At 43.1% G+C, this 11,297-nt stretch overlaps 1 protein-coding gene across 7 annotated transcripts in view; it reads right to left on the reverse strand.

Annotated features, from left to right (window-relative positions):
* Positions 1-1,290: 1,290 nt before the first annotated feature.
* Positions 1,291-11,297, reverse strand: part of KIAA1217 (KIAA1217 ortholog) — a 914,794-nt gene continuing 904,787 nt past the window's right edge. For 3 of the 7 annotated variants that reach the window (XM_011991313.1, XM_011991312.1, XM_011991314.1), the window contains 2 exons: positions 4,060-4,182; positions 1,291-3,336 (listed from right to left, as the gene is read on the reverse strand). In XM_011991313.1, coding sequence (XP_011846703.1) covers positions 2,839-3,336; positions 4,060-4,182 — 621 coding nt within the window. In that variant the 3' untranslated portion in view covers positions 1,291-2,838. Of the gene's footprint in view, positions 3,337-3,844; positions 4,183-4,689; positions 6,289-6,400; positions 6,479-11,297 lie in introns of those variants that run through there. The other 4 variants (XM_011991310.1, XM_011991311.1, XM_011991315.1 and 1 more) reach the window with 4 other exon arrangements.

The raw sequence follows: 11,297 nt of genomic DNA on the forward strand, positions 1-11,297 counted from the left end.
TGTGGGAAGTGTTGGGTTTTTGGTTGGTGGGATGAGGAAGGGGCCTGGGCTCTATTTTTCAAACAACACACAGGGAGGGAAAGTTTTAATGAGGCCAGAGAGGGCAGGGGTACAACAAGGTTTCAAAACACTTAGGTCGGGCCTAAGAATGGGTACTGAGGCAGGAGCTCTATTGCACTAATTTAGACAGGCACCTCCTGGGTCTGTGCTGTGATAGGAAGTCTTTGCAACACCTGACGCTGGTTTCTCCAATCATGGTAGTTCCTCCTCCAGTTTCCTGAAGAGGCAGGCAGCATGGGGCCGGATCTCAGGGCAGTGGATGGGACCGTGCGGGGTTTTCCCTTACCTGGTGAACAGGTCCCATCCTTCATGACATTAACTGAAATTGCCATCACCTCTGTGACCTTGCCAGAGCTCCGGGAAGCCTGAAGTTAAACTGCAAAAGTGAGCCCACCATCTGCTGTTCTGCTGCTTATAATTTTCAGCTTGTCCATAAACACAAGCAAATAAATTGGCATGAATTAGCTATGAGATATATTTATATATAAACGACTATAATGTCATTAAGGTGATTATGGGACATGATTGAAATGTTGGATCCTAAACACTTTCCTAAGTGCCACCTGAAACACGGGACTGCCATTAACATAATGAGCAGAGATATGAATATTTCTGGCAAAGGCATCCTGAAGTAAGTAAGCCTGAAACTCAGTAACACTGAACAACCGAGTTCCAAGAATATTTGCTTTTTACGTCAAATCACGAAATGAAACATTCTGGAGGTGAAAAATCTAAGTAGTTTCCTGAGATTCTTCCTGTGGTTAATTCATAATCCTGGTATTGTTTTCACTAACTTTCTTCCCTTTTTTTTTTTTTTTTTTGAGACAGTCTTGCTCTGTCACCCAGACTGGAGTGCAGTGGTGTGATCATAGCTCACTGCAGCCTCCACCTCCCAGGCTCAAGCCATCCTCCTGCCTCAGCCTCCTGAGTAGCTGCAACTACAGGCAAACACCACCATGCCCACCTAACTTTAATTTTCTTTTCTTTTCTTTTTTTTTTTTTTTTTGTAGAGATGGGGTCTCACTATGTTGCACAGGCTGGTCTGGAACTCCTGGCCTCAAGTGATCCTCCTGCCTCAGCCTCCCAAAATGCTGAGATTACAAGCATGAGCCACTGTGCCTGGCTTCTTCCCATTTTAAAAAATGAAAACACATGGTGTAATGTTAGCGTATTTCCCTCTAGGCCAACAATATTTTTTTAAGTTGAGGACTCAAAAGAAAAAAAGCCAAGTGATAAAGTTGTTTTATTTCCACTTTACTCCTGCTGGAAGTTTTTGCAAAAGAGAGAAAATAATAAGAGCCCCTCCAGGAATGGAGGGTGGAAACTCTGTGTCCAGGTTTGCTTTCTGTCATCCACACCTTGATAAGCCACAGAGAAGAGAGAGAGCCAACAGGTCACATCCAAGGCACCACACTTGCAATTAATTTATTAGGAACTCATCATTAGTCACCCCAGAGCTTTCAGAAAAGTAGTGTCCTCTTGAGTGGATGTGCTTATATCCCTCAAAGCCTCAAAGCAGAAAAACATTAAACTTGGTAACAGTTACATTTCGTTCTTTGACTAGGAAGTAGTTATAGTGACAAGGTACAAAAAATAATAAGCATGCAGCCCTTTATTTAGTTTTGCAAAGTCTCTGCTTATAGTTCTGTATATTACATGACTGTGTTATACAAATACATTTATTTACAAACACTCTAGCTGTGCAAACTTGTTGCTTTTTAAAAATGTATGGATACTTCCATTTCTGCCCATCCCGATATATACTTTTAAAGCATGCATAAAAATTAACTTTGGTGTGGGAAAACTACTCTATGTGCTGTCACATACAGTATTTTAATGTCTATGTATATTTATATATTTACAAAAGTTTTTCGGTTTACAGAACCGTACAGAGTGTACATTTTAAAATCCACAATGCAAGAGCGTGGGTTACCAGGTCTCAGAAAACAAAAGAAGGGGTTAGATACTCCAAAGAAAACAACTAGAGAACCTCAACATGTTAAAAAAGAAAAAAGAAAAAAAAAAGGAAGGAAAAAAGAAAGAAAAGAAGCAAGCAAAGAAAACTAGCTTGCTTGGGCTAGCAAATTATGATACATACTTTTCATGGCAGTGCAATAGGTTTGATAAATTGCCTTCTACATATGCCTGTCTGTAGGGCTCAGGTAGAAGTTCATTGGTTTTATAGTCTAGCACACTACTTTCAAATGTACAATGCTATAGTATCAAAATGTTTTGGCAAAAAAGATCTTGAAAGGAATCATGAAGTTTTGACAAAAATAGAAATCTGTAATAAAGCTAAATAACACTAAAATAAAAGGAAATATTATAGTATCTTTTACAATTTGTATAGTCACACTTGTGTAATTCTCTGTTCACTTCTAGTCTCCGTAATGAAAAATAGTTTTATACAAAACATACTAAAATTCTGGAATCATACATGTTTTATATGCTTAAGACAATTCTCCCGTCTCACACGCACCTTTCTCTCCCACCAGAACCTCGTTTTGTGACACATGCTTACTGCATTTTATAGGTATTGAGTATAGACGGTAGACACTATAGCAACTAGGTAAAAACAAAACCAAAAAAAAAAAACCAAAAAACAAAAACAAAAAACGAGCTTTACTGAAATCTATTAATCCAGTATTTAGCACATACTTAGCATTAAGCCTCAAACGATACAGCAATATGTTACATTCTCTTGTGAAAACAGTTGTTGTAGACTGTTAATTTTTTTTTTTAACGTAACTCCGACTTGTGCCTGATAGGATTTGACCTTTAAGAGGTTTCTTTTGCTGTGGATGGAGTGGCTTTGCTTGAACTTCCGTTCTGTGCCTTGTAGCTGGTGAGGCTGGGAGTATGGATGGTCCTGGTGCCCTTGGCACCTTGATTCAGTGAGACGGAGGAGGCGGGGGAAGGAGGGGAGGAGGAGAATGACAAAGGAGGGGGTGCTCGGCCATTTTGACTCTGCGGTGAGAATGAAAGATGGTGACCTTTACCTGTATGAGTAAGGCTCTGAAACTTCAAAGAGCCATTAGAGACAGAAGGGATGAGGGAGGCAGAGTGAGCAGGTGGTCCTGTTTGGGGGCTGAGAGGGTTAGAAGCAATCGACGGTTTAGTAGCAGGTGGATTAGGGAGGTTAGAGCTGTCACCACTAGAAGAGGGCAGAGAACTGCTTTTCCCAGAGCTGGGAGAAAGGGCTGGAATCTTAGAAGCAGGTAAGGAGGGGGAAGTAGGCTTAAAGTCCCCACCAGATTTCTTAGCACTTCCATTAGCCTGCAAATAAAGATGGTGGGAGACATTTTGTCAGAAAGGTGGACACGTGATCAACCCACAGGGCCTGGCAACACAGCCCTTCTGAGAATAATTCAATCAAAGAAAACCAACCACACACAGTTCAAGGCCTGAGCTGTCTTGTTGTGCTTTACTGGACCTGGTAGAAACCCCCCACGTACATAGCAAAGGATGGACAGGAAAGGAGGAAAGGAAGAACGCATTTGTGAGAGGAGTCCCATCATTCCAGCTCTACCATTTCCCGTGTGCCAGGTGGGCCATGCGTCTGGATAATTACTGGGGTGGGGGTCGGGCATTTTGACGGAGCGTTAATGTGCTTCTAACGCAATACAGTCAACATAGACGTTAGTAGTGGTGACGTTAAGGGCAGTTCCACCACAGGTTGGTTTGTCTCTGCTTCCCGAGGTGTTCAGATGAAACACTACATTCACCAAAGAAAAGCCACCTGGTCTGGCACCGTGTGTTAACAGTTAAAATTTGGAGCTTGGAGTCACAAAGTAAAAGATGTTTTATTGTAAGCATGCAAAAGCGTGGTGAAAAAGTTTAACAAATGGTTTTTAGACTTTCTTCATGCCCCCAGATCCAGGATGTCTATGTAAACCGTTATCTTACAAAGAAAGCACAATATTTGGTATAAACTAAGTCAGTGACTTGCTTCTTAACTGAAATAGCGTCCATCCAAAATTGGGTTTAAGGTAAAACTACCTGACGATATTGGCGGGGATCCTGCAGTTTGGACTGCTTGCCAGGTTTGTCCAGGGTTCCGGGTCTGTTCTTGGCACTCATGGGGACAGGCATCCTGCTCGTCTGTGGGGCCCCGCTGGAGCCCTGTGGGAAGGACCAGTGAGAGGGGGAAGAGAAGGAGAAGCACGTGAGTAGGTCATCCGTGAGGCTGCTCCGCTATGTTCAGAGAAGCTCAAGGTGAGAAGCCACAGCCCTACATGCAGGACAGATCTAGGAGACACCAACTGGGGTTAATCAGAAGAATCAAACAGAATCAACTGCTCACTACTGATCAAACGGATTTTAATGTGAGTATCAGAGCAATGATTTCAACAGCACATGGCTGACCCGGCAGCCTCGTGTTTACCCAACACCAGTCAGCAACAGAGGCAAAAACAGAATTGATTAGCTGTTAGACACCTAGTTGTTGTTGTTTTGAAGGTGAGGGAGAAAGTATGAAAGAAGGGTTTCATGGCGAACAGACAAAAAAAAAAAAAAAAAAAAGCCACCTGAAAGAAAGCAATTAAGTCACAAGACACCTTTTGCTAATGGTGATTATGGCAGATTTAGGAAAGCAGCCGGGTCTTTTCATTTTCCAGCAGACCAAGATACCTTACGTGAAGTTGAAGGTATCGACGTAGGGGGCTCTAGGGCAGTGGGGCCTTCATCCGGAACTAGCAAGGGTCGGGGAGAGGCCTCCTGGGCTATGTGGGATGAACTTGCAACAGAATCTCTGTTGGAAGAACCTGAGGTATCAACTAGGGCTTTGGGACTCATTTCACTGATTGTATTTTCAAGCTGTTTGATGGTCTGCTCCAGGCTATCCAACGTTCTGTAGGTGTTTTTTCTAATTTCATCAGTTCTTGAAATCGGAGACGTGCTCTCGATGCTGGACTGCTCTTCCCTCCTCAGCATGTTTTCAGGGGTGTCTTCAGGTTGAGACCTAGTGATTTCAAAGCGCTTGGCTTCTTTGTGTTGTTTCAGGGTGCCGTCCTCCTCCTCTTCTTCGTAGACTACCACTTGCAAAGTCTTCTTCCCTGTTTTAGTTCCCGTGCGAATGGCTTGAGTGAGAGCGGCGAGTTGCTTCTTAGGGAATTTGAATTTAAACTTTTTCTTGGGGCTTTCAAACTGGTCATCGGTCAGGTCATCACCCTTGCATTCCGAATGTGGAGAATCCACGTGGCTGAACTTGTCCAGCTCCATTCTGTTCATTTCCTGTCCCCCTGGGATTCTGGTCTCTGTTGCCAGAGAGTGTGGCTGTGACTTTGTTTCCACCTGTTGTCCTGTTCTAAGATTGCCCGGGGCCACCTTCTTATGAGACATCTGGGAAGTGGTATTATTCTGGACTACAGAATCTCCATTTTCCTCCTCTTCCTCCTCCTCTATCTTTTCTTCCATCATCATTCTCTCTAATTCCTCATCACACTCCTCAAAGATAGTTGAAAGTCTCTTATATGCAGACCGGATGTCCATGGGCTCGTCGAAAATGATGATCACTGGTTTCTTGTCCAGGCACACAACTGGCTCCTCACTGTCAGTCCCTTCTTGTCGGGGGGCCATCTCTTTTCTGGCATCGATATTAACCGTCTGTATGTCTTCTCCCTTTTGGCTAACAATATCATGCACCTCCCCACTGGAAAGAACCTGGACAGTGGTTTTGGTAATCATGAAGGCAATGTTGTCAGTGGTTGCATTTTCTTCAGTGGGAGAACTTGGACTGGATTCTCCGTCTTCATTAGGGTTCACGTTAGCATGCCTTGCCCCCTTGGGTCTTAGAACAACTTGGCCAAAATCTGTCATGATAACCTCTTGATCTTCTGTTTTCAAATCATGCACACTTGATTCTGTTACTCTACTAGGAGAGGAAATGTGACAATTATCCGTATTTTGCTTTTCCATCTCCTTTGTCTTTCCATAATTCAGCTTCTGGTTCTCGGTGTCAGCTATAGAGTATTGGGGGCCTGAGACTTTAGACCCTTTGCTTATTTCATCTTCTAATGAACTAACGCCAGAGAAGCTGAAATTGACCTTAGGCACAGTTTTTTGGGAATAGTTTCTACTGTCTTTGAGTAAACTCATATTGGATATGGAATTTTCCTTCATTACGATCTCAGTTTTATATTCTGATGTTCTTGATGCATCAGAAATACTATTCTCCATTCCTCTTTCCCACTTAGGAGGGTCACTAGGTCTTAGAGCCCCTGTGGTAACCTGAGAGGGAGAACGGAGGAGGGAAACCACACACGTTAATCAGCAATGGATCCGCAGAGCCAGGCAATTAATGTGCATGGTATCTGTTGGAAAACAGATCTGGTGAACTCACCTTTCGGAATTCCATTTGGGGGCCATTTTCATATTCAACATCAGATTTCCGTACATCTTCATGGAAAAATTCCAAATTCTGGTAGAACAGTGTAGGACATGTTACTCCACAAAACCACATTGCCCCCAAAAGTGGACTATAACTAAACCGTTCCTTTAATTACATTTCTAAGACATGCGGGCCACGCATAATTGTTACACACCAATCCAAAGCCTAGAGCTGTTTACCTTGGATTGCTTTGTTCTCCAACTGCCAAAAATGCCCTGTGTTTGCACAAGATGAAAATCTCAATTAGCAAAAGATTTCAAGAATTTAAAATTTTGTGGGAGAGTAGTGAAGAGAATAAAGGGACAGAGTCATTACTAACATGTCCTCTTTTCAACATCAGATTGTGAGCCTAGCAGAATCGAAAACCTGAAGAATTGTGAAAAGCACAATGTGTGGGCTGACAGAAAGTTTTGATTCTAATCCAGATCTGCCACTAAACTGTGTTACTTTAGATAAATCACTTTACTTCTTTGGCCTCAGTTTTCTTGCCTATAAACTTAGGAGCCAGCCCAGGGGAATTTTAGTTTCCCTTACAGCTTGTTATTTCAGTCCTCTCTCTGCTTCTATTATGGAGATTGTCCTATAAAGACATCTGCCTTGGTTGGGTTTGGCATTTTGGGATGAAAAAACATTATTTTCTCCTGATCAAATGACAAATGGAAATGCGGTTTATACTGTAGGTGTCAAAGTGTCAGAATCACCTTCACACGCCTCATAGCCAAGATGATCAAATCCAAATTCAGAGTGATCATGCTGGTACAATACAACCTCAATTCATAGCCATCATGCTGTCACAATATAACCTAAACATTCACAAAGCAGATATTTGAGGTTAAATTGGTGACGGTGACATCACGACTCAGCTTTCATTCTCCGTATTTCCCAGTGTAGAGTGAAGATACATGTCTTAGGGTCCCACCAAGATTCAGGATTGAAGGATCCAGTGGTGAGGACCCAGGTATTCAAAGCGCTTCACCTGGAGGCCTGGCCTTTCCCAGGGTGTATCAGTAGCCTCAGGCCCTGACATAACACTAACACTAGTGATGCCTTGTCGGTTCCAAGGCACTGCTGCCCTTTCTTCTTGCTGAGGTGGTTGATTACAGCAGGATGGAGCACAATTCCCATGAAGGCTACGGTTAAAGCAATGACAACACAAAGCACGAACACCCGGGCCCAGCCAAAGTCAACCCAGAGCAACCCTATGACCTTGGTTAAGAATGGAAAGACTGTTCATACACACCCAAGGAATGACACACAAACAACGCAGTCAGAATTAATCACACGGAAATATTACGCGAAGTACAGGGTACACGAGCCACCAAATACCTCCTGTTTTACTTCTGCTTGCTCCCCAGGAAGCCCCCAAATGAGTGCAGTGATTCGGCTGCTGCAGTGGAACCACAGGGCTTCTTTTGTGGGCTTTTAAATTTAAAATATGAAACAATGAATATGTCAAGTAAAAGGTTTTAAAGAAGAAAAATAATTGAGCTTCCTGTAATGCCAGCTACTCGGGAGGCTGAGGCGGGAGGATTGCTTGAGTCCAGGAGTTCGAGAACAGCCTGGGCAACACAGCAAAGACTCCATCACATACACACAAAAATAAAAAGTAAAAATAGGCTGTGTGCAGTGGCTCACGCCTGTAATCCCAGCACTTTGGGAGGCCAAGGTGGGTGGATCGCTTGAGGTCAGAAATTCGAGACCAACCTGGTCATCATGGTGAAACTGCATTGCTACTGAAAATACAAAAATTAGCTGGGCATGGTGGCGGGCACCTGTAATATCAGCTACTCGGGAGGCTGAGGCAGGAGAATCGCTTGAACCTGGGAGGCAGAAGTTGCAATGAGCTGAGATCATGCCACTGCCCTCCAGCCTTCAGGGCGACAGAGCAAGTCTCCATCTCAAAAAATATATACGTGTAAATAAAAAAAAAAAAAAATAAGGTTTCAGCCTAAGGTTACAACTCCAGATATGGAGTCAGCGTATCATGCCAGGACCCGAATGAGAACTTGACCCTGAATCGCAGATGGAGTTGGAATGTGATCTAAAGACACATATGTGGCAGATGTTCTCGGGGTCTATTTACTGGGGGTTAGGGCTGGCGTCTGTTCTGGTTGGTCATGGCCCGTGCCATTCCCATCATTAAACATTTCAGGCCAGGTGTGGTGGCTCACGCCTGTAATCTCAGCACTTTGGGAGGTGGAGGTGGGTGGATCATGAGGTCAGGAGTTTGAGATCAGCCTGATCAACATGGTGAAACCCTGTCTCTACTAAAAATACAAAAATTAGCCAGGCATGGTGGCACACGCCCCTGTAATTCCAGCTACTCAGGAGGCTGAGGCAGGAGAATCGCTTGAACTCGGGAGGCGGAGGTTGCAGTGAGCTGAGATTGCACCATTGCGCTCCAGCCTGGGTGACAGAGCGAGACTCGGTCTCAAAAATAAATAAATAAATTTCAACCACACCCCCCCCCATAATATATATATTTTAAAATTGAGTAGTAGCACAAATGCTCCAATGGAAAGTCACTAGGATAGAAATGTGAAGTTTGGTTTTCACACGACCTATATTTTTTATCACTGGGCCACAAAAAAATGAATTAATGTATCAAAGCAAGTGCATGAGCTTGGTCGTAATTGTCACGTAAACTCACGATGATTTCTTAGTCTTAGTCAAGACTCTGCGTGAAAGGTAATTATGCCTCTTTAATATGTATTTATAGGCCCTGAGATTTGGATTATGAAGACAATTGGAAAAGCATTCAATAGGCATATGGACAATAAACCAAAATGAGAGACAGGGTTACAGGAAAATTGCATACAAGTGAAGAACTAGGCTGGCGTTTCAGTAATGACAGGATAAAAAAATGCTTAAGAAAACATCTGATTTATGGAAGGATAAACACTCAGCCCTGGAAGAGGTTAATAAGGACTCAAAATTGGGGATAAGAGAAGTCTGATACTCATGGTCATTCTGAAGTAGGTTAATCTACTAAGATTAATTATCCAGAGTAAGCACCCTGGATAATTCCTGGCCTCAAGTGATTCTCCCGTCTTGGTCTCCCAAAGTGCTGGGATTACAGGTGTGAGCCACCAGGCCAGGCTAGGTTTTCTTCATGAGAAACATTTATCAACAGTAACCCCCCTTGGTATATAGTGAGATTCTCTTCCCCCTATTAACAGTGTCACATGTCAGTTTATGTGGCAGAGAGTTTACACAAGGGCACCATCGTGGCTATGAGGCAAGGAGAAGTGGGTTGGCCTCCTTGGCAAGGTAGCCTGGGAGCTGGGAGCCCAAAACTGTGTCTCTTGAACTGTTGTGTTAGAATAGCCTTTCAGTTTTGTGATACAACATCTACCTCCTTGAGCTGTCATACATGGACCGAGGTACCTATCTGTAGTAGCTATCGGGCTATCTTGCATCTGATTAGTTTGACTTTGTTTAAGGAAAGCTAGAATCTTTGAATTCTGAAAGATAAGTCCCTGGAGAAAAATGTTAGGCCTTGAATTGGTCATTGCAAGCTTTTTATCCTGAAGTTTAGATGCAGGCTTAATTCAAGTAAGATATCTCTATATCTAAAAATCATAGATGCTCTAGGTGCAACTTAAAGTTGCATTTCAAACATTCAGGCCATGGTCGTTTCCCTAGATTACTTATACAATGACAGCAGACTTTGTTTCAGAGCCTGGATTCTTTTTTTTGGCGTCACACATATATTTTAACACTAAAACTATACTGAACTTACTATCTTGGAAGGTATACTTTATAAATGGATAATACTTAGCAAAAATTCTGTTTGGCATCCTTGGACGTTTGTGCAAATACACATTTGTATGTTTCCATGAAGTTACACCTGTGTGTGGTGGTAGATGCTTTCTACCATGCATTTTCTTCCCCAAATCAAAGGTTTTTACTTTTTTTTTTTTTGAGATAGAGTTTTGCTCTTGTTGCCAAGGCTAGAGTGCAGTGGTGTGATCTCAGCTCACTACAACCTCCGCCTCCAGGGTTCAAGCGATTCTCCTGCCTCAGCCTCCCGAGTAGCTGAGTGTAGAGGTGACCACCTCTACACTCAGCTAATTTTTTGTATTTTAAGTAGAGATGGGGTTTCACCATGTTGGCCAGGTTGGTCTCGAACTCCTGACCTCAGGTGATCCACCCGCCTCGGCCTCCCAAAGTGCTGGGATTACAGGTGTGAGCCACTGCACCCGGCTGGTTTTTACCTAATTTTTTTTTAAACATAGATAGTTGTTTTTCTTTTTTGCCCAAAGGATGTTACAAATTAGAAAAACTACTAAATACTTGGTTGCTGTCTCTATATATTTCTTTCTAGAGTTGTTCTAGAAAGTACTGACAGGTGTATACTCTTTAGTTTGGGAAGATAGTGTCTAAATTCTGCATAGACTATTGTGTGCTGTGGGCTGGAACACAGTGTTTGCTCTGAAAACCTGAGCAAGATATCTCTGATTTTAACCTATACCTATGTCTCCATTAGTTTAAAAAAAAAAAAAAAAAGAGAGAGAAAAAAGACAGAGGGAACAAAGGTCGAGTACAAGAGCCGTGTTAGTGTCAGAGCAAGGAAGGAAGGACTCCCAACCGTGTGGCAAATGTGCAGTTGCCACGTTACCTTCTTCTCCTTGGGTGGCACCGTGGCGCCCGACCTAGTGTCTTTAACGTGACTGTCAGCCCGGGATGGCTCGGCATGACTGTTTGAATTTACGTCCATAAAGGAACACTTCTGGAATGCCTAAGGAATTAAAATACTGAGGTTAACAGGGATCCAAGGGTACTGAGGAGAACGGACGGAAACAGGCAGGAACAACTGGACGCTTGGGGACCCCAGCCCGGCTCCTGC

This window comes from Mandrillus leucophaeus, unplaced genomic scaffold (genome assembly GCF_000951045.1).
Source record: "Mandrillus leucophaeus isolate KB7577 unplaced genomic scaffold, Mleu.le_1.0 Scaffold394, whole genome shotgun sequence".
Taxonomy (NCBI): Eukaryota; Metazoa; Chordata; class Mammalia; order Primates; family Cercopithecidae; genus Mandrillus; species Mandrillus leucophaeus.